The sequence below is a fragment of the Macaca nemestrina genome, chromosome 8, assembly GCF_043159975.1.
Source record: "Macaca nemestrina isolate mMacNem1 chromosome 8, mMacNem.hap1, whole genome shotgun sequence".
NCBI classification, from domain to species: domain Eukaryota; kingdom Metazoa; phylum Chordata; class Mammalia; order Primates; family Cercopithecidae; genus Macaca; species Macaca nemestrina.
Genome location: NC_092132.1, coordinates 36,149,527 through 36,173,081, shown reverse-complemented (window position 1 = coordinate 36,173,081; position 23,555 = coordinate 36,149,527). Strand labels below are relative to the sequence as shown.

Below are 23,555 nucleotides of genomic sequence, written 5' to 3'. Positions count from 1 at the left end.
TACATTCAATGCAATCCCTATCAAAATACCAATAACATTCTTCACAGGAAGGAAAAAAGCAATCCTAAAATTTGTATGGAACCACAAAAGACCCCAAATAGCCAAGGTAATACTGAGCAAAAAGAACAAATTTGGAGGCATCATACTAACTGATTTCAAAATATACTACAAAGCAATAATAACCAAAACAGCATAGTGCTGGTATAAAAACAAACATACAGGTCACTGGAACAGAATAGAGAATTCAGAAATAAATCCATGTACTTATAGCCAACTGATTTTTGACAAAGGTGCAAAGAACACACACTAGGAAAAGGATACCTTCTTCAATAAATGGTGTGAAAACACATACTGGGAAACGGATACCTTCTTCAATAAATGGTGTGAAAACTGGATATCCATAGCAGAAGAATAAAATTAAAATAAAAATAAAATCTCACCATATGCAAAAATCAACTCAAAAACTATAAAAATACCAAAAGAAAACAGAGAAGAAATGCTTCAGGATATAGGTCTATGCAAAAATTTTATGGTTAAGACCTCAAAAGCATAGGCAAGAAAAACAAAAAGACAAATGGGATTATACTTAACCAAAAAATAAAACAAAACAAAAACCTTCGCACAGCAAAAGAAACAACCTAGTGAAGAGACAACCTATAGAATGGGAGAAAATATTTGCAAACTATTCAGTTATAAGGAATGAAAAACTTTTTTTGCTGTTGAAGCAAAAAAAAAAAAAAAATCCCAGTATAAAGAGGGCAAAGATCTTAATACACATTTCTCAAAAGAATATATATATATAGCCAACAGGCATATGCAAAAATGCTCAACATCACTAATTATTGAGGAAATGCAAATCGAAATCACAATGAGATATCATCTTCCTCTAGTTAGAATGGCTATTTTCAAAAAAATACAAAAAAAAAAGTAACAAATGCTGGCAAGGACACAGAGAAAAAGGGAATGCATAATCTGTCAGTGGGAACATAAATTAGTACAGCCATCATGGAAAACAGTAAAGAGATTTCTCAAAAAACTAAAACTATAACTACTATACCACAATCGGCACTCCCACAAATGAATATTTATCAAAACAAAAGATAGTATATCAAAGGAATATCCGCACTTTCACGATTACTTCAGCACTATTTACAAAAGCCAAGACATAGAGGAAACCTAAGTGGTCATCAAAGGATGAAGAGAGAAAGAAAATGTAGTATATACACACACTGAGATACCATTCAGCCATAAAAAAGAATGAAATTCTGTCATTTGCAGCAACACAGATAGAACTGGAAGTCATTAAGTTAAATGAAATAAACCAGGCACAGGGCCGGGTACCGTGGCTCAGGCCGGTAATCCCAGCACTTTGGGAGGCCAAGGCAGGTGGATCACGAGGTCAGGAGATCGAGACCATCCTGGCCAACATGGTGAAACCCCGTCTCTACTAAAATATGAAAACCATATTAGCTGGGTGTGACAGTGCATGCCTGTAATTCCAACTACTGGGGAGGCTGAGGCATGAGAATCGCTTGAACCCAGGAGGCGGAGATTGCACTGAGCCGAGATCACGCCGCTGCACTCCAGCCTGGGACACAGCGAGACTTCATCTCAAAAATAAATAAATAAATAAATAAATAAATAAATAAATAAAATAAACCAGGTACAGAAAGGCATCATATATGCAGCTAAAAAAGTGGATTTCATGGACGGGGAGAGTAGAAAGATAGTTACCAGAGGCTGGGAAAGATAGGGGTGGCGGGATGAAGGGAGGTTGCTTAATGGGTACGAACATACAATTAAAAGGATTAAGTTCTCACGTTTGACAGCTCAGTTGGGTGACTACGGTTAACAGCAATATATTGTATATTTCAAAACAGCGAGTACCAAAATAGCTAGAAGATTTCAAATGTCCCCAACACAAAGAAATGGTAAATACTGAAGGTGATGAACACCCTAAATATTGATTTGATCATTACACACTGTATGCATGTATCAAAATATAACACAAAATCCCATAATTATGTATCAATTTAATATATTTTTAAAATAAAAAATACATGTATATACATGCACACCCACAACTCTACTGATTCCAGACAGAAGGAAAATCTGTAAAAAGTAGGAAGAAAAACTTGGGTTCAAAGAACACAAAGACGTCCACACTGTTCAAAGAAGGCCACACTCGCTGAAATGCAGAGCAACAAGGGCACTTGTACAGGAAAGGTTGCAATAAACGAAAACTCGGCAAGAACTGGATTATGAACAGCCTGTATTTATTTTTGTTGACAAATTCAATTTAAAAGAATTCATTAACGGTTTTTAAGCAGGAGAGTAAAGTTCAGATTTGAGTTTATAAAGAAGTACTTATAACTATAATATGGAAAACAAATTGAAATAAAGCAGGGTAAATCCAGGAAGATCCACTAGAAAGCTACTGCAATCTGGTTGAGAGATGATGGAAACATTTCACAGGTAAAAATCCTAATTATGATAGATTTGATAGAGGTTGAGGAAACATATAACACAACTTATTTACAAGGAACAGTTAGAAATATGTATTCTACTGATTAGGAGGAAAACAATCATCATTTCTTGGTTTTCTAGCACCACTGTGTGGATGAAACTAGATACTGCAGGAAATGTGCATGGTAACAAAAGGGCCTGAAGCAGTAATATTAGACAATGATACAACAAACACATTTTCTTCATATCTGTGCAAAGACCTCCAGGCAATCCTGAACCACCTGGAGGCTTCTTAAACATCTGCCTTATTACAACACTTCATGATTGTTTCATTCCAACAAGATAATTTATATGTTATTAAGACACAGATGTGAGTCTAGGCCACATTACATGCTATTTTGTAAAAGCCCTGTAGGGCACAGAAAAAGGACACCACTCCAGCCCTAAATGAGAAAGGAAAAGTTATCACATGATGATGACCACATCAATTATCTTGTTTATAAAAGTTGGACGCAGAGCAACTGAAAGTAGAAAAGCAGTCTCCAGAATGTGACAGTTCTTAGCTACTGGCAGAGCTCTTTTGCAGAGTTCTCCCAAAAAAAAGAAGTAGGGCGCAGCGAGGCTTTCATCTCTGCATAGATCTTTGTAAGGGTTGAAGAAGAGGAACTTTTTACAGAGAAGCCAGTGTAGTAAATATTTTTATTATTTAATGATATCTTGCATTGAAAATAAAAGAGCTTTGCTGAAAAATCCAATATGGATTAGTCTTCTAAAAAGAACTTAAGGCCTCACAAGAAGAGAGTCTCCCTTAACATTTGCCCAAATCCTTACCGAACCTCAAAACCTAGTTTTTCATGTGAAAACCACAAAGTCTCATGGGACCTCAAAGACCTATAGTTTTTCATTCATAAATTATTTATTGACTATCTACTACATGTACCAGGCATTGTGGTTGGCATTGGGCACACACAGGTGAATAAAATAGACCTGTCTCCTGAATAAAAAGACCTGTCTCCTGCACTAATGGTGCTAACAATGATATTCATTACTGTTTCTTGGCTTCTCAAAATACTCTATTACTCGAACCACATGATACTGCCAATATTTAACTCTTTGACACCAGTTAAATATGATGCAGTCTAATATTTACGTAGGCAAAGTATAATAATTTTTAAAAAGGGAGAAGAGAGAGGCAAAGAACATTAACTTACAAAGGTCACGTCGTGGACCACTTATCTTCTAGAATCAATTCAATAAGTCTTCTTTTCACCTAGTTACTGAGCTTGCTATTTGTTTTTGAAGGTGTAAAAAAGTAAAAGTACAAGTCCACAAATTCTAAAGCGAGACTTAAAGAACACGGGAGGACCAGATTAACAGCACTGCTCCCATAAAATTATTTTATGCAATACTTCTCTGGTAACACATTCATGTGGCTATCTTCCCCATCTTTTCCTCCATAAAGGTAGAGAGGAGTTTTATAGTCAACTCTACATAAATACAATGGTTGCGTGGCTTTTCCCTCCCTTTACTCTAACTGTAGTGCAAATCTTCACCAGCTTTTCTTCCCCCTGCTCTGAAGAAAGAAAAAGGCCAGAGTGACCACAAAGATCATTAGAAAAAGCATGAGCTTTAGGGTCAGCTTTGCCACTGATGAACAGCTTGGTTAAGTTAGCTCATCTTATTGCCCATTTCCTTATCTATAATAAAGGCTAGTAATACTAATTATACAAGAGCATTGACAAGCTTCAATTGAAATATGCAAGGCATTTACTATCAATGCATGGCACATAAGATTAAGCATTGATTTCCCTGTTCCTTTTCTCCCATCCAAGGCTAATTCCCACACAGGTGTTTATGATTCAATTTCCTCCTGCCAGAAGTTACCTAGTCTCCACTGGTGTTTCCCCTCCACTCACATATGCTGAAACTTCCCCACTCGCAAAATAAACAAATAAAAAAGGTTTCCTTTTCTCTGCCTGGCCACTAAAGCAGAGCTCTCCCCTACATGTTCTTCTCGAAGTTCTTTAAAAGGCCATCTATACATCCAATTTCTCACTATCTTCATTAGCCCTTTTCAATCGTTTCTAGCTCTATCATTCTACAGAAATCCTTTTTTCACTTAAAAATATACATTGAACAACTTTTGTTCGCAGCCAAGATGGAAGAATAGGAACCAGATTTATCTCTCCACCAGAAACATCCAATAAGATGAAATAAACCAGACAGTTAAATGAAACAACAGTTTTCAAGACATAAGACATCAAGCAACAACGGAGACTTAGGAGGTTAGCCCTACCACCAACCTAGTTTACTGCCTTGAGGAGTTTCCAGACCACAGCACAAAGAAGGGAAAGTGATGTATAGTCAACCTTACATAAATACAATGGTTACATGGCTTTTCCCTCCCTTTAACTGTAGTGTAAATCTTCACTAGCTTTTCCTCCCACTTCTCTGTAGAAAGAAAAAGGACAGAGTACTTGTATGTAGAGTTGATTTCAACCTCCCTGAGCTGAAGAAACTGGGCTGCCTGGGGAGATCAAGGCAGCTATAGTTCATGAGACAGTGTAGCAGAGAAAAGACAGATGCAGAGAGAAGCCCAGAGATCTGAGAGTCTGCCTCAAGTACTCAAGAGTACTAATGGCATGTGTTTGAGGCGACTACCCCAGGCTAGAGAAAGAACCATCTGAAAGGGTTGATGAGAAATCCTGGGCACTCACACAAGGCTACTTATTGGGAACATAACTGTTCCCAATAAGCAGAATGGAGAAAACCCTTAATTTCTGTACACAGGAAAGTCTTACCTCGGTAGTGGGAAATGACTCTAGACTGAGCACTGCTCCTGACCAGACTAACAAATCATAACAGCAAGAGCCAATGGAATTAATCTGTTTCCAAGTAACTCAACTACATCCCAGAAAAAAAAAAAAATCTCAAGAACATTATAAAAATACAAAAATAATCTGCATCTAACAAGGTAAAATTCACAATGTCTGGCATCCATTCAAACATTACCAGGTATGCAAAGAGGAAAGAAAACAAAATCCATAATGAAGAGAATTACCAATCAATAGAAGCCAATATAAAACTGACATGGAAGCTACAATTCACAGAACAAGATGTAAAAACAATTACTGCCAAGTGTACTCCATGTATGTTCAAAATAAATAAGTAGAAGCAAAAATGATGCAAAAGATTTAAGTCAAACTTCTAGATGTGAATATTGCAATGTCCACGATGAAAAATATATCAGATGGGATTAACAAGAGATTAATATTGTGAAAAAAAAAAGATAAACTAAAGGCATGAAAATGGAAATTACTGGCAATAAAACAGAAAAAAAGTATAAAGAAAAAATGAAAGGGGCATTCATGAGCTGAGGCCAACTTCTGTGATCTAAAAATGTGTAATTGGAGTCTTCAAAGGAGAGAACAGGGGGAAAAAATTGGAAGAAATAATGGCCAAAATATTGCCATTGATCTTGACAAAAACTATATGTTCACAGTTTATAGCCCAACAAACCCCAAATGTAAGAATCATAAAGAAAACCACAGCTGGGCACAATATTACCAAACTGCTAAAAACCAATGTAAAAGAGAAAAATCTTAAAACAGAAGAAAACAGGCATGTTATGTATACAGCAACAAAGATAGGGTAATGTGAGACTTCTCATCAGAAACAATACAAGCAAGAAGACTGAGGCTATTAACTTTAAAGCACTGAAAGAAGAACTGTCAACCTAGAATGCAGAAGGAGCAGAGAGATGTTTACAGAAGGGTACGAGGAAACTTTGGGGATGACAGCTAAATTTAGTATCTTGATTGTGGTGATGATTTCACGGGTGTATACATATATCACAACTTGTTAAGTTGTACACTTTAAATTTGTAGTTTATTGTCAATTATGTCTTCATAAAGTTGTTTAATCTGTAAGACAAATTTATCTTCTACTAACCAGGTATGCTCCAACCCTGGAGATAAAGCATTGAAAATGATGGGCACGGGACCCTTCAATACAAAATCAATAATCTTAGCAAAGAAAACATACTGGATGCTACGAAATATGATAAAGTCTATGAAGTACTGGTTACTATGACAACATATAGTACAGATTCTATAGTGCAGATTCTAACTAGCCAAGAAAGGAATCCCTGAGGAATATGTAAGCCAACATGAAAGAATGAAATACGAATTAGCTAGATGAAATGTAGGTGGGAAACATATAAAAACATATAAAAAGACATGTACTAAATGAAGGTTCTAGGAAAAGGATGCTTATAAATGCCTAGGAAGGGAACTGCCAGATCAAAAGGCAATTACAATTTGATTAAAAATAAGTTTTTTGTTTAGTTCTTTGGAACAGAAAGACAGTGACATTTACTGCTTAATGTAGCAAAGGAAATTTTGCTACAACTTAATAACATTATTTAAGACAAGAGAATAAGCTTCATTGCATCAAGTTCTTGACACCAGAGACCATGTTATCTTTACATCTTAAATGCAGTGTTTGTTGTAGCCAAGGTGCCCATCAAAGGTTTGCGGAACTAAAGTGAACTCCTTCAGTTAGAATAAAAGAAATCAAATTATCAGGAGCTCCTCAATTATGCTTCACTATCTCTAGAAATGACAGTTTTTAAAATAAATAATCTCTTTTTCACCATCCTCAAGTAATTCTTAACGAAAAACTCACCATGTGAACTATTGCAAAAGCCTGCTATTTGCTGTCTGCAGTACTCTCATCTTCCAAACTCAATCTCCACAGAGTCTGAGGTAAGCTTCTCAACTCCCAAATCTTAAGTAAAAGGCCCTTTTACTTAAAATATGGTACACATATACCATGGAATACTATGCAGCCATAAAAAGGAAAACAATCATATCCTAAACAGGGACATGGATGGAGCTGGAAGCCACTGTCCTCAGCAAACTAATGAAGGAACAGAAAACAAAACACCACATGTTCTCACTTGTAAGTGAGAGCTGAACAATCAGATCACATGGACACAGGGAGGGGAACAACATACACTGGGGCCTGTCAGAGGATGTGGCAGGGGGAGGGAGAGCATTAGGAAAAATAGCTAATGCATGCTGGGCTTAATACCTAGGTGATGGTATTAGGTGCAGCACACCACTTACCTATGTACCAAACCTGCACATCCTGCACATGTACCCCGGAACTTCAAAGAGAAAAAAAAATCAGTCAGGAGCAGTGGCTCAGGCCTGTAGTCCCAGCACTTTGGGAGGCTGAGGTAGGTGGATCGCGAGGTCAGGAGTTCAAGACCAGCTTGGCCAAGATGGTAAAACTCCGTCTCTACTAAAAATACAAAAATTAGCTGGGCTTGGTGGCAGGCACTTGTAATCCCAGCTACTCCAAAGGCTGAGGCAAAGGACTGCTTGAACCCAGAAAGCAGAGTTTAAAGTGAGCTGAGATCGTGCCACTGCACTCCAGCCTGGGCGACAGAGTGAGACTCCATCTCAAAAAACAAACAAAACAAAACAAAAACAAACAAACAAAAAAATTAGCTGGGCATGGTGGCAGGAGCCTGTAATCCCAACTACTCGGGAGGGTGAGGCAGGAGAATCGCCTGAACCTGGGAGGCAGAGGTTGCAGTGAGCCGAGATCACACCACTGCAGTCCAGCCTGGGCAACAGAGCAAAACTCAGCCTCAAAAAAAAAAAAAAAAAATGTTCAAATGGCACCTGATATCCTCCAGTTGTACGTCCCAAACACAGAATCTAAGATTAACGCTGATGAAATGAGTATAGAATAAGGACAACTTTGTGAGTTTTTTCTAAAGTATTCAATGGATTGTTTATTGTGAGATTTTGCTTCCTGCTTTTTTGGTGTTAAAATATCCTTTTGTTTATGAAAAGATGGGTGAGTACATGATAGTTTTTAAGAAACATCTCCACCTAGTAAACAGAAAAGTTGACAGAACTATGGCAGCTGAGTTTTATATTATAATGGCTCAATACAAAGATGTCAGGGAAACACTGAATGACCGGAAATAAAAAGGCAAACAGGGCAGTCACTGATCTATCTCCTCTCACTTTCCCAGACGTTTTGCTCCAGCAATGTAAGAATGCAAGGATATCCAGCATACAACCTATTAATTATTTTCCTTTCCTCATACTTTCCCATGAATGGAATGCCCTCAACAATTTCTTCTCTTCTTCATATACTCAATTTATTGAGTACCCACTATGTGCCAAGCACTAGATACAGGGTAGTGAGCAAAAGGAAAACATCACTGTTTTCAAGGAACTCATAGTCTAGTGGAGGAAACAGACAACAAATCAAGATAAATTTAAAAGGCCAATAAATACTCTCTTATGGAGAATGCAATGACGAAACCCAAAAGTGAAGGCAGGAAGGCTAGTCAGGAGGCTACTACAGTTCAGGTAAGAGATAACTCTGATTTGGACTAGGGTGGAGGCCTGGAGATATCAAAATGTGGAGTTGACCAGACTTGCTACCAAGTAGACAGTGGCTAAAAGAGAGAAACCCCAAATGACTCCAGCACAAGTGTCTGTTGGAACCAAGCTGGGCTAGTCGGCTAAAGGATAAGAGACCACAAGGAGAAGAGTCAAGAAGAGACCATGTGAAAGAATCTTAAACCAGCCTATAGTCTGAGGCCCTACCCCCACCCTCCAAACATATGAGGAAATCCAGCCAAATGAGCAGAGCTTCCTAGCAGATCCATTACTGAACAAAGATGCATCAATGAGCCCAACTAGGACTAGAAGAACCACTCAGCTGACAGACCCGTAGACTTCTGAGCAATAATAACGGCTTCTTGTTTTGAGACACTGAGTTTTGGCTTCACTTTCCAACGCACTAGCTAACTAAACATGGTGATACCATCTACTGACACATGGGGTGACTGGAAGAAACACGGTGGCAAAGAGGAAAAGGAAGCAAATAAAAAGAAAAATCAAGCTTATCCTCTCTCATCCTAGTCAACTCTTACCTACCCTTCAAAGCTCAACTTAGATATTAACTCCTCCAAGAAGCCTTCCCAGATCCCCAAGCTAGTTTAGGAAAGATGTTCAAGTACTATCATTGTATTTTGTACATATCCCTATCACTGCCTTCCCATATTGTTTTACAATTATCTGTTTACAATTTTCTTCCTAACGAGTTAATAGTCCTCTTATGGAAGGTGTCTTGCTCATGTTGATATCATCAGCACGTAACACAAAACATGCACTCAGTAAATAGTGCTGAATTTAATAAATCAATTAGCAAAAACTTGTTTTACACTTAAATGTTTGTTATTATAATTAACTGCAGATCACTGCTTCTCAAAGCGTGACCTCTGAAAACATGCCTCAGAATCAGCAGGGGTGTGTATTTTAAAATGCAAATCTCTGGGTTCCATCACAACGACGACACCGTTAAGTTGTAAAAACAAGAGTAAGGATATTCTACCCCGCTACAGATAAAACAAGGAGTAGCAGCGTGGGAGTAAATCGACTTTTCCTCACTATCTTCTAGAGCCGTTCTCTACCACAGAGTTCTTAATGTGCCAGGAACTGAGTAATTAAAAATGCTATGACTGGAATGTAGTTTCTCTTCTAAGAAACGGCTCTCGGTCAGAGGAAACAGGAGCTGTGGGTCCTCCAAGGAGGTGTGGTTTCTCAACGCACACGTTCACAAGGGAAGCTCCAGGAGGAAGGAACGTTCTCAGCGTCCCCCGAAACAGGAGCCAGGCTGTGAACACACAGCGGCCAGGGCCCCAGGCAGCAACCGCACGCCAGCCCTCAGCCCTCAGCTCTCAGTCCTCAGAGGCTGGGCTGCTGAGCGGAGGGGGCCCAGGGTCCCGTTACCGAAGAGCGCGCAAAGGCGGCTCCCACCAGGTTCTGGGATGGGCATCATTCCCCAGAAGCAGCGGCCTCCGTGAGTCCACCCAAGCCGGACCGGCCGTGAGGAAGGCCACGGTGGCTTCGCTTGCCCGTCAGAAAGAAAGAAATTGCGGGAAGGGTCGGGCCAGAGGCAACCGAAAGGGGAAAGGAACTGAGTACTAAAGGCGCTGCCGCTTCCCACCTGCGTCAAGCTCCAGCTGGTAACAAGGCAGCGGCTCAAGAGAGAGCTTGTAACCCTCGAAGCGGGGATCCAACAGAGGTCTCTTCACTCGTAGGGAGCAATTAGCCGCCACCTCCATCGCTTTCCAGGGTCGCAGCGTGAGAATTAATAAAGCCCTTGTTGAAAGGTCCGCGCTTCACGCCTCGCACAGAGACTGGGAAGCAGCGTGGTTCCCATCCCAGAAAACACTGCGGTGCGAACTGCCTTCTGGGAAATGTAGTGTCCGTGAAAAAGTTGAGGTTGTTGCATGCTGGGCTATGTAGTTCTCCTGGTACTTACCGCCCGCGCGACGGCAAGGTCTGAACTATCTTACCCAGAGGCCCTAGCGACCAGGAGGCGGCCCGCGCTGGTTAAATTCTCACATTATAGGCAGGGTGGCGAGACCCCGCCCCGGAAATGCGTGTTCTAGCTTTCTGTGTGCTTAGGTGCCCGAGCTACTGAGGGTCTAAGTCCGGGCAGCCGAAGAGTGTGGTAGGTAACGGTCGTCAGCGCAAGGGTCATTTCGTCGCTGGGAAGGGACGGCCCTCGCCCGCGGTGATGGTGGTGAGCTATGCCTGTGGTCCTCAGGGCCGGGACCCGGGCCCAGCCCAGGCTCCTTTCGATGTACTGTCTTTCGTTAGCGTCCCCGACCCGCGCTCGCGGGCCTGTAGGGCTCTCCGACAGGGCGTGCTACCGGAGTTGGCCTGAAGCCAGTCCTCGCTTTGTTTTCTGGCTCCTCCCCTCCCGCCTCTCCCGCTGTCTCCGCCCTGTTCTATTTTCCCTAAGAATGTCTGAACTGGGAGGGATACCCTAGCGCCCGTGTTTTACCAGTGAGAAAACTGAGGCCTTTAAGAATTAAGTGACTTGTCCAAGGTCACTATCCGTATTTTAGGGGCCAAGAGGAGATCAAGTTCAATATTCCAGGAATGGTACTGACTAGACCTTGTAGTTATTTTGAAAATGTTAACCTCCAATTAAAAAAGCAAGCATTTCCTAGTTCTTACTCAACTTCTCCTTTTCCCTGTTCCTCTCAAAAAAGAAAAAAAAATCAACTCTGAAAACTCATTGCCAGTCTGAATTTTCAATAGGCCAGATGGAAGACAACAAAAGTAATCTGAAGTTAGTGACAGATTAGGTGGGAAAACGTTAGTTTACACCAAGTTTTATTTAAACTTTTAAGTGGCTTGAATGCTTTCAAAACCTAACTTTCCTCTCCTTTTAACATCATTTTGGTTTGGGTTGTCTCTTTTTACTGAAAATTGAGGACTTTGTAAGTTAAGAATTAGTTTCAGATTTGTTTTCTCCTTATCCTACCAGCAATGTGTGTGTAAACAAACACATCCACACACTTACGTTTACCACTTGTAATTGTGGGTTCATCCTAATGAAGAGTAAAGCAAAGCACTTAGAGCCTTATCTAGTAATTTTATTTTTTTAATTAATTAATTTTTTTTTTTTTTTTTGAGATGGAGTCTAGCCCTGTCACCCAGGCTAGAGTGCAGCGGCGCGATCTCGGCTCACTGCAACCTCTGCCTCCCGAGTTCAAGCGATTTTCCTGCCTCAGCCTCCTGAGTAGCTGGGATTACAGACGCCTGCCACCAAGCCCAGCTAATTTTTCTGTTTTTAGTAGAGACGGGGTTTCACCGTCTTGGTCAGGCTGGTCTTGAACTCCTGACCTCGTGATCCACCTGCCTGGGCCTCCCAAAATGCTGGGATTACAAGCGTGAGCCACTGCTCCCGGCCTGGTAATTTTATTTTTTTACTAATACTGTTTAATCTTTTTTGATATTTAGTTTATATGACTTCTCCCAATTTTTGGATGCAGTCTGTGCAGAAGTGTTCGGCAGTTATGTTCAGTTTTGGAGCTCCTAGGGTCAAAGTACTTGAGTTCAAAATCTGCCTTTCCACTTTCTATCTCTGTGCCTCAGTTTCCTCATCAGTAAAATACAGATTATGTTATTAATATAAATATGTAACAATACGTTCTGGGAATTAAATGTGATGTTTAAAAAAAAGCAAACCCCCACAGCATTAGCCCAGTGCCAAGCACATAAGTGTTTAATGAAAAGTAATGATACTGTTCACACACTTGAAATGTATCACCCCTTCAGTTGATAGAATGGCAAATATGTTAGGATGCCTGCCTAGAGGATTTAGAAGAAAATGCTTTGTAAATGTTCTATATCTGAAAATACATGTTGATGTCCAGGTTAGCAAGATGAACAAAGATGCGCAGATGAGAGCAGCGATTAACCAAAAGTTGATAGAAACTGGAGAAAGAGAACGGTAAGTAATAGATTGTGTTAGTAAATTACATTTTACCATCTTTAATAGTTACTTCTAAGAATCTAAACAAGAAATAAAACGTCACTGGAAGGAATTACAATTGACATTATAAAAAGTTTCTATTCCGAATATCTGGAAAAAATAATTTAGGTGTGTTAAGTATTGCAGGACTTGGAGGGAAATGTTGATGTAGAAAGATGAGCAAGAAATGGCTCTTAATTTAACAGAGAAGAAAAAGTACCTAAATTACAATTGGAGACATAATGTTACCTGGGTTTTAACAGGGAGACAACGTTGTGGAACCAGCTTCATTTACCAGGCTCTCAACCTTGAAGCAGCAAGGGCTCTTTCCACTCTCTGAAACACTCTTCCTTCTCTTTTGAGCTAATTCTAGCTCATCTATCAGGTCTCATTTATATATTGTGTCTTCAAGGAATGTTTTTAAGTCCCAAATACCTTGTTCCATGATAGCATTTAATCAACACTGTATTCTAACAATCTACTTGGCTTATTTGTATCCTCCAGTATAATCTAAGTTAACACCAAAAACATCATATACCCAGTATCTAATTTTTTGTGTGGTTCATAATTGGCCAAGTAAATATTTGCAGAATGAACAGGTTTAAAAGTACAAAGAAGGGGCTGAGGAATCAAGAAAGGCTCCCAGAGCCAGGGTTATAAAGTGAGTAAGACAAATATGTATAAGGAAGAGTAGGAATCTTTCAACTCGACCTGGGCATTACGGTGGTCAGGTAAGAGCTCACATAATAATAAGAAGTACATCTGTTGCTGACTTTATTTTTGGATCATGGGAGTCATTAAAAGGTTTTAAGAAAGGGAAAAACTAGATCATGTTTACTCTTTAGGAATCTTACTCTGTTGAAACGGAACTTGGACTTGAAGGGGACAAGATAGATGGCAGAAAAATGAGGTAGAAGATTATATAGGGTTGAAAATGGAAAACTCCAAAAATGGAAAGGATATCTTAGAATTTTAATAAAGTGTAGAAACAGCAACCCTCAAAATGAGGAAAGAGGCATCTGTAACTGCCTTGGGTAGCTTTAGAGGATAGCACTGCTTTTAAGGAATACGGATTGTGTGTTGTTTTTTTGTTTGTTTTTTCATTCATGCAGCTTCAAGTTACTGAGTTTCTATCATGTGCCATGTCCTGTTAAGGTGTTGGAGGTAACAGTAGTGGACAGAAATGGAGTCTGTGTTTTCATGGAGCTTGCATTCTAATGGGAGGAGACAGATAAAAATGTGTAGTATGTCAGATGGTGATGAGCACTAGAGGAACAATAAAACAGAAAATAAAGAGGTGTAATATTTTAGATAGAAAAAAACAAAGAAGAAATCAGAAGGAGGCTGGTGCGGTGGCTCACGCCTATAATCCCAGCACTTTGGGAAGCCAAGGCTGGTGGATCATGAGGTCAGGAGATTGAGACCATCCTGGCTAACATGGTGAAATCCCATCTCTACTAAAAATACAAAAATTAGCCTTGCATGATGGTAGGCTGTAGTCCCAGCTACTCGGGAGGCTGAGGCAGACGAATCGCTTGAACTTGGAGGCAGAGGTTGCAGTGAGCTGAGATCGTGCCACTTCACTCCAGCCTGGGCCACAAGAGTGAAACTCTGTCTCAAAAAAAAAGAAGAAAAAAGAAATCAGAAGGATATGAGGGAGAGCAGGGACTCTTAAGTTCCTGAGATAGGAACTTGCCTTTCATTTTTGAGGAGCGCAGGGATGCTAGGGAGACTGAGTAAATTGGGTGAGGGAGAGTGGAGATAAAGTCAGTGGCATAGCTGAGGAGAAGGCAGATCATGAAGGATCATGTGGGCTGTAATAAAGTCTCAGAGTTTTATTCTGAGTATATTGGGAAGGCACTGAAGGTTTTTGAGCAGCAGGAGAACTAAGTGTACAAGGGAAGAAGCAGGGAGACAACCTAGAATGCTATGGTAATATTCTAGAGAAGAGATGATGGCTTGAACTAGGGTAGTAATGGCAGAGATAGTGAGAAAGGTGAATTCTAGGTGTATGTTTTAAATTGAACCCAATAGGATTTTCTCATAGATAGGATGTGTAGTGTCAACAAGGCAGCTGAGCAGAAGGATACTACAGAGATTCCTAGTCTGAGAAACCAGAAGAATGGAATTACCATTCTCAGAAGAAGAACAAACAGGATGAAGTGGTAGAGAATCAAAAGTTGAATTTTGGCCCTATTAGGTTGAAAGACCTAATTAAATATCAAGATGAGAATGTCACATAGTGGATGTCTAGGGATAGTAAAAGTGGTTTGCAGGGAAAGAGAATTTGTTTGGGATGTGACGTTTTTAAGCTGAGAAGTTAAATGATTTAGGTTGAGGATTGAAGATTTGTAAAAGTAGGTATGGCAAAAGAATAAGAAAATATTTGATTGCACCTGTGATGCCATTAGTTGCATATACACTGCCACATTTTTGCCATTGAGAAAAAGAAAACACTGCCAATTAAATTATGAGGGGCATGCTAATTACTGAATCATTAAAATGTGGGGGGAACAACAGTCTTACAGTCAATGAAATACCATTGTCGTTTTGTAGTTTAGAAGGGCCTGATAGACAGAGATCAAAGAAGGGGGTAGCCTGTGAAGTTAAAGGTAATGGGGGAAATAGGAGAGCTAAAGGATAAGAAGTTGAGGTTAAAGAATGGATTTTGGAATTTGAAGATTTCAGAGGTGCAGCTGCTCCAAGTTCAGTTAATACTCTCTAGATGTTGTACAAGACCCATGATATTCCTGTTGGTAGAGTACAGTAGAAAGTATGTAACGTGGCCAAAGAATAGAGATCCTTGAAAAGTATTTTAGCCTCTCCACTTCATTTAATTTTACTCATTAAATGAGACCCAGATGAAATGAAAGGCCCAGAATTTAAGTACTTGCATAAGATCAAAGGACTATTTAGCAATAGACCCAAGATTAGGCCACAGTTAAAGTTTTGTAACTGGAAGGCAGGGAATTTTTAGTTGAACACTGAAGCTTTGTTTTACGCATTGCTGTCTAAGATGTTATACATTGTTCAGTTTGAAAATACTTCTTTTTCAACAGCCTCAAAGAGTTGCTGAGAGCTAAATTAATTGAATGTGGCTGGAAGGATCAGTTGAAGGCACACTGTAAAGGTAATCAGTTTCATTTGGAAGATAAACTAATCCCATTTTTTCTGATCAGGATTGGTTTGGGGGTTGCTTATTTTAAGGTATATTGAGTACTCAAGCATGATTTTAAACAAATATGGAATGTAATCCTGTAATGGTTTCCTCTTCTCGGTGGCATATGTAGACCCAATTCCCAATTTTTAGAAATTTTATCTGTTTCTGTTAAAACAAGTGAAACATAAGCACTTAAGATTTTCTCTAGTATCAGAATATGGAATCTCATGTCTTTCAGCAACTTTATTGTTTCTTGTGTTTTAACTTAACAAATGGAACACTTTAGGATTGGCAGACTTATAGAAATTATCTCTCTCCTGTCTTTAACAGTGAAAATTTGAAAAATTCATCTATGAAACCTCTTAGAATGCACTTAAAAAAAAGTAGAAGGGAAGCTTATTAAATTACTGGGTATTGTTGATGATACCATTTGATAGATTACGCATGTCACTAAGGGGAGCCTCCTTTCTGTCTCAGCTTTTGATATAATGGAATTGGATATTTTTAATGAATCCCCATTGTATTGTAATAGTTTCTACAAATAAAAATAATAAACTATTTATATGTTAACTGTAAGAAGGCAATGCGACAAATTAGTAAAAGCATAGACTTTAAGGTCATATAGATTTTCATCACTGGAAGAATAGAGCTGGATTTCAACTCAGGGCTGGATGACTTATTTAATCTTTAAGCCTCAGTTGCCTCACCTGTAAAGTGGGAAAATGCCTAGCCCATTAGATCATTGTGAATATTAAATGTTGTAAAGCACCTTGTAGAGATCTAGTAAATATTAATTATAACACAAGTTTTCAGCATTTTACAGATGTTAGATTTGAATATTACAGTTTACATTTATTTTAAGTGTCACAATTACGTATTAAGTTGCAGGTTATTTAGCCCAGACTTATGAACAGACTTTTATCTTTTAGATCTAAAGAATATTTGATATGTTTGTAAGGTTGAACTAAATTTTCAGTGTCCTTTTTTTAAAAGAACCAGTCTACACTCTAAAAACATGATCTTAACCCTTCCTCTATGAAAATCTTTCTTACAGATAATGATTTTAAATGATATGATTTGTTTTTTGCTTTTGCATAAGAGGTAATTAAAGAAAAAGGACTAGAACACGTTACTGTTGATGACTTGGTGGCTGAAATCACTCCAAAAGGCAGAGGTAAGGAATACAGAGTGTTTTAAAGGAAACATGCTGCAGACGTGATTTTTTTTTAAATCCCTTGCTGATTCAGATTTTCTTTCTGTTTTTAAGGAAAAGCGCTACCTACATTGCCTCTTGTAAAGAGTTAAAATTGCCTACCTGCCTCCTAGCATAGTCTGGGAGTAACACATGAGATACTAGGTTTCAGTGTTCTTGCACTCTAGGATGGTGCACCAGTGCAAGTTGATACAGTTGTTAAAACAAATAATTTTTAAAATACGGGATTCTGTAGCATCAAATATTACATGAAGCTAGGATTTATAAACTTTATCAGATGTGGCATGACTCTACTTAAATATTTAATAATTCAAAGTCTTATTCCAACCCCTGAGTCATCGCTCCTCTATCTCCTTATTAAAAATTAACGAAGGTCTGTCTACTTAAGTTCACCCTTTAATGCCTTGTTTACGGAAGGCAAAGTTAAGATAGGAAATATTATATTAAAACTGATGATGTGTAGTAAATGTCAGGACCTACATCATTGTTATCTTAGATATAACTACATTATTTTCATTTAGTTTGATAAAGGAGTTGTAACTGGAAGATAAATTAGATGGTCCAAGTTGGTTTGTCACACAGAAATTGTGAAAAGAATTTAAGTGTAAAAAGTAAATAAGTTTGAAAATTATTACTACAGAACATGAATTTTTGAACTCTTCTCTGCTGGGAATAAGCTACAGAATCCCATGGTTCTTTTCAGCCATCTCTTTAGGCCTGTTTACAACTGGAAAACGTGACTTTTTCTTCAAGTATGTCTCAGGGAAAGGAAAAAATAATTATTGAAAATAATTGGCCGGGTGCAGTGGCTCAAGCCTGTAATCCCAGCACTTTGGGAGGCCGAGACGGGTGGATCACGAGGTCAGGAGATCAAGACCATCCTGGCTAACACGGTGAAACCCCGTCTCTACTAAAAAAATACAAAAAAGTAGCCGGGCAAGGTGGCGGGCACCTGTAGTCCCAGCTACTCGGGAAGCTGAGGCAGGAGAATGGCGTAAACCCGGGAGGCGGCACTTGGAGTGAGCTGAGATCCGGCCACTGCACTCCAGCCTGAGCGACAGAGCGAGACTCCGTCTCAAAAAAAAAAATAATAATAATAATTATTGTTCCCCTTATGAATTTATATTTTTAAGTTTCTCTAAATTCTTTTTTTTGTTTGTTTTCTTCTGTGACTTACACTTAGTCTGTTAACATTATTTAGGAACCAGCTATACAAGTTAGAAACTACCCTTTGCTTCTCCTTTAATACTTAAACCTTGGCTATTTCAATGTCTTGTAGCTCCCTGCTAGATAATGAGCAAATAAAAGAGAAGTAAAAATAGATGTTTTAATTTATGTTTTTAGTCTTCTTAGTGTTGTTAAAAGTAGACATATTTTTTAATACAGTAAAATTGCCGTTTTTATAGTGCACAGTTCTGTGAACTTTATACATATGTATAGGTTCATGTAGCTACCAGTCAGGATACAGAATAAATAGTTCCCTCACCACCAAAACCTACCTCATGGTATTCCTTTATAGTCCCATCTTATTTCAAGGCAACTGACTGATCCTGTTCTCAATCATCGTAATTTTTATTAAAATTATTTTTAGTATACATATTGATTACATTTTCAGTGGACTTGAAGTAATTATGTAGTCTTGATTTGTGGGTTGGCTTAAACAGTTTATAAAGAATAATATCTGCCTTATTTGATTTGTATAATTTTTTTATGGAGATACTGTATCTGAAGTTTTCCATTTCCCCGGAACACGAGTAAATACATTAGAAGTTGTAGTTAACTGCCCCCCCTCCCTTTTTTTTTTTTTTGCATTTATGGTTTAATATTTTGAATAGATAATAGTCAAATGGGTCACAAGTATAGCGTATAACAGTTGTAATATTTTGGATTTTTACTAGCTTGGAGTGTATATAAATGTATTATTTCAGTAAAATACAGATTACCTTCTAAAACATATGCCAGTTTATACTCCAGCTAATATAAGAGTGCTCCCGTAGTCTTGCCAACACAGTATTGCCAACACAGTGTGTATGTATACATATATATATATTTTTACTTATGTATATACTTATATGTTTGTATATTTTATGTATATATATACTTAAATATATGTATGCTTTTATATATGTAAAAATATATATACCTTTTTTTTTTTTTTTTTTTTTGAGATAGGATGGAGTGCAATGGCATGATCATGGCTTACTGGCCCCGACCTCCCAGGCTTAAGTGATCCTTCTGCCTCAGCCTCCCAAGTAGCTGAGACCACAGACACACACTACCATGCTCCACTAATTTTATTTTTTGTGGAGACAGGTTTTGTCATGTTGCCCAGGCTGGTCTTGAACTCCTGTACTCAGGCAGTCCTCCTGCCTCAACCTTCCAGACTGCTGGGATTACAGGCATAAGCCATCGTACCCAACCAACACAGTATATTATTGACCTTTGTATTTTTTCCTGTGATTGGTAAAATACGCTATATGAATGTGGTTTTAATTTCCTTTCTCTCTTGAGATTCAGACACTTTTGTGTTCAAGAACTCTCCTTTTCTTCATCTCTTTTGCTCACGTTTCTGTTAGCCTTTTAAACTTTTCCTTGTTGGTGTGAAACAACTGTATAGTAGAAAGATCAGCCCTTTTCTGTAAGAACATTTCCTCTTGGCCTTGCTTATGGTGATTTTTCATTAAGCATAAGTTGTTACTGTGTTTTAATCAAATTCATCCATCTGTTATAGCCTCTGTATTTAAAAATGGTCTTCTTTACTCCTAGTTTAAAAGAATTTTCTCCTGTTTTCTTTCATCAACATGCAGTGCATTTAGGCATTGGATAGTTCATTTAAAATAATGAATTGCAAGAAGACACTTTTCTTTGTCAGATAACTTTACCTACTTTTTTAATTGACCATGAGGGTTATTTATGAAATTCTTATGTTGTTTACCCTGAGCAAAATGTCAGATCTTAAAGTGACATGTATTAATTGGAACCTTCTTACTCTTATTTTTTTATTTTTGTTTTTCAGCCCTGGTACCTGACAGTGTAAAGAAGGAGCTCCTACAAAGAATAAGAACATTCCTTGCTCAGCATGCCAGCCTTTAAGATTGAATTAGATTGTGTTGTTGTGGTTTTATTTCTGAAAGTAAAACTTGCCATAAATTAGAAAACAATTTCCCAAAATAAAATCCTTTTTTGTATGATGGTATACAGTTTTCAGTAATGATGTATACATTGTATTGATTTTTTTCCCTAAATGTGTTATTTTAATAAATATCTCATGAATGAGTTTGAAGTTTGCTTGGATTTTGAAATGAATGGGACTTTGTCTTTATTACTAATTCACCAAATTTGTTGAGAGCAAGAGCAATTAATGTAGTGTAAGTATTTAGTATGTACAGTTCTCTGTGTTAACAGCTGAGAAGTAAGCAACCTTTTCTGACTGCATATGGTGTATTCCTCTTTTGAGTCCCCATAATATTTTATAAATTGTAATGCCCCATCTTGTACTACAGTTGTCTTATTCGTATTGTTTATAAACTCTGAGGGTTAGGACTGGGTCGTACTCATCTTTATGTGCCTTCCTTATGCTTCAAAGAATTTACCATCTAATGGAAGAGAACATTTGCAAGTTGACTCCATATCAAGCTCCTTCCACATACTCTACTCATCCGAACTTTGAATGCAGAATCTTTAAATTGCATCCCCACATACTAAGGTCAAGAAAGAACTTAATGGGAAGTAATCTCCACCCATTAGCTTTATCCTGACATCAGGATTGCCAAATCCAATGGACTCTTGTCTATTCTTATGTGACTTCTGCTGGAAAATGTGAATGTTGACCATCCTGCCACTTGGAACTCTCTTCCCACTCCTCACATTGCTTTTTCTACCACTGGAAGTTCCTTCTATTTCTTGTGGAGTACCTTTTGCTGTCTGGGACTTGTAGATAATGGTGTTTCCTAGGGCTCCCTCCAGGGCCCTCTGCCTCACTAACTGGATATACTTTTCCTGGGCAAATCCCAGGAAACTTGCGTCAGACCGTGACTTCAAATACAGGTTGATAAATTTGTGTCTCCAAACCAAACTTCATCCTAGACTCCAGACCCAGAGACCCAACTGCTATGGATCAGCTTTTTAGGATATCCTCACTTCAAATTGACCTTACCTAAAATAATGACTTTTTCCCGCAATAACTGCCCATGCTATATTCCGTATTTCTGGATGGTACCTCCTCCCTATATAGATTATCTGAGGAGCTTACCGAAATGCTGATTCTGAAGATGAGGGGCATGACTTCAGATTCTGTATTTCTGCCTAGTACCCAACTGGTGCTCATGCTGCTGATTGAGAACCACTTTTGAGTATAGCAAGGCTCTAAATTATCCACTGCGTGCCCTCATAATTGTCTTACTTCAAGTCCAGATTATTGCAGTAGACTTAGTATTTCTTTGCCGTAGTTGATTTGTGCCTGCTCCAGTATCTGTTCCACCCTGTTGCCTAAGTGGCCTTAGTAAAATTCAAGTCTGGTTATTTTATTCCCCTGCTTGGAATTTCTCAATGTAGAATGAAACTCATTCAGCATTAATACCTAGGCCCTTCTTGATCTGACATCTTGTTTCTCTGGTTAGACTAAAGAATCCCCACTATAAAGTTGTTTCATCCCTAAGTACCTTTGAAAATCCATCAACCTAGAAGCTCGCTTTCTCATTTGTTTCTCATCCTGTTTGCCCTTCAAAGTTCAGCTTTAGTTGCTAAAACATTCAGACATTCCTCTATCTGACTTAGAACCCACGCCCCCACTGGGTTTTTTTTTTGTTTTGTTTTGTTTTTTTTGTTTTTTTTTTTTTTTTTTTTTTTATAGGAAGCAGCTATGCGTAATTCCTCTTCAACACAGTAGTTCTTGAACTTTTGCAGGCCTCTCCTGGGGAGGAGGAAATGGCTTCTCTGACTGTATGATGCTTATTTGTGGATGAATGGGCAAGGGAACAAATGAAGGAACAAACAAGTGAATGAACAGTATGGGAGTATTGAAAGGTATAAATTGGGTAGAGCTGAGAAAAGGATTCAAATTGATCTTTGTTTCACTGTTCCAAACACAATTTCATCTTTCTGATGAATTTAAAGTGTAGTCTTTGAACCAACTGGGTTTAATTATGTAAAGTTTTGAGCCTGAGACAAGCACACAATCTCAAAGCCTACCCAAATGAGTTTTTTGTTTCACTTCATCTCTTGTAAAACAATGTTCTAAAGTAAGTGATAGGGATGCTCATCATTCTGCTACCTGTCATCACAATGAAAACAATCAAATAGTACACAGGAAAGGTGAGAAATAGAGGATAGTTCTTATTTCACAGTACTGTATATGGAAATAAACCAAATTTGCTCATAGAGATGCTATTTTATTACCTCAAAAATATATAAAAATGAAAACATTATGAAAATATTTTAAAATGAGATTTAAAAATAACTGAATTGAGAACATCAGAGCAATTTAGAATACTAAGGAGCATAGCTTTAAAATGATAGTGCTGAGAACTCCCCACCGCTACCCCACCACCTATAGGCTTCTTTGACATCTTACAAATGTTCTCTAGTTTGTATCTAGAATCACTTATATCTTTCAAATAAACCAACTTTGTGAACATCTTGACTCACATGATTGATTTCTGTAAACTAGGAATATATTCTTTAAATTCTTGCACCCTTTCATGCTCAGTGTTGGAAATTCAATAGGATTATTGTTAAATGACTGTACCAGGTGAGTAAAATACTAATTAGGATTACTGTAAGCTTCTCGTATAGGATTAAAGAAGACCCAACTAAATTGTTTATGTAATCACTTTGCTTTGGCATTATAAGTGTATCATTTGGTTGAGCAGTGCCAAACCAGGAAATGGTGATACTGGGGATTGGTAATTGGATATGGGACTTTTCATAACTTGATCAAAAGCTCCATCCAACTGAAGAGAGCTATGACAGCTGTTCAGTAGCTGATGTTGGAAATGATCCTGTGTGTGTGTGTGTAAAACCCATCTTGTAAATGACTCATGTTACTCAATGACTTCATAAACCCCTCATGTTTACCATTAGAAATCACACAAAAGTCATTGGATGAATCTGCCAAGGAAACTAATGGGTGCAATTAATGCAGGTTCTAGTCTCATCTCTGGTACTGAATTACCAGGTAAGACTGACCCTTCTGCCTCAGTTTCCTTATCTGCATAATATGTCTGATAGTGCTTACCTGAAAGGAATGCAAATAATAAAACAAATATTATTAATAGAATAAACAAAAAGTAATACGGATTCAAGTTATTTTATAAATAATTTAAAAATATAAGATTATTTACAATGTGTTTT

The 23,555-nt window shown here is 38.2% G+C and overlaps 2 protein-coding genes across 3 annotated transcripts in view; one reads left to right on the top strand and one right to left on the bottom strand.

Annotated features, from left to right (window-relative positions):
- The window catches only part of LOC105475975 (NudC domain containing 1), a 96,903-nt gene extending 86,139 nt beyond the window's left edge, over positions 1 to 10,764 (bottom strand). Inside the window, exon 1 of the mRNA XM_011731524.3 lies at positions 10,507 to 10,764. Coding sequence (XP_011729826.2) covers positions 10,507 to 10,624 — 118 coding nt within the window. The 5' untranslated portion in view covers positions 10,625 to 10,764. The remainder of the gene's footprint in view (positions 1 to 10,506) is intronic.
- Positions 10,765 to 10,885: 121 nt separating this feature from the next.
- LOC105475974 (ENY2 transcription and export complex 2 subunit) lies at positions 10,886 to 20,481 on the top strand. 2 transcript variants are annotated; one of them, XM_071067909.1, is made up of 5 exons: positions 10,886 to 11,016; positions 12,734 to 12,810; positions 15,891 to 15,961; positions 17,091 to 17,165; positions 20,221 to 20,481. In XM_071067909.1, the coding sequence occupies exons 2-5, from the start codon at positions 12,743 to 12,745 to the stop codon at positions 20,295 to 20,297; spliced, it is 291 nt and encodes a 96-aa protein (XP_070924010.1). In that variant the 5' UTR covers positions 10,886 to 11,016; positions 12,734 to 12,742; the 3' UTR covers positions 20,298 to 20,481. The 2 variants fall into 2 exon arrangements, with proteins under 2 accessions (XP_070924010.1, XP_070924009.1); XM_071067908.1 differs by having other exon boundaries at positions 10,935 to 11,088.
- Positions 20,482 to 23,555: the final 3,074 nt, after the last annotated feature.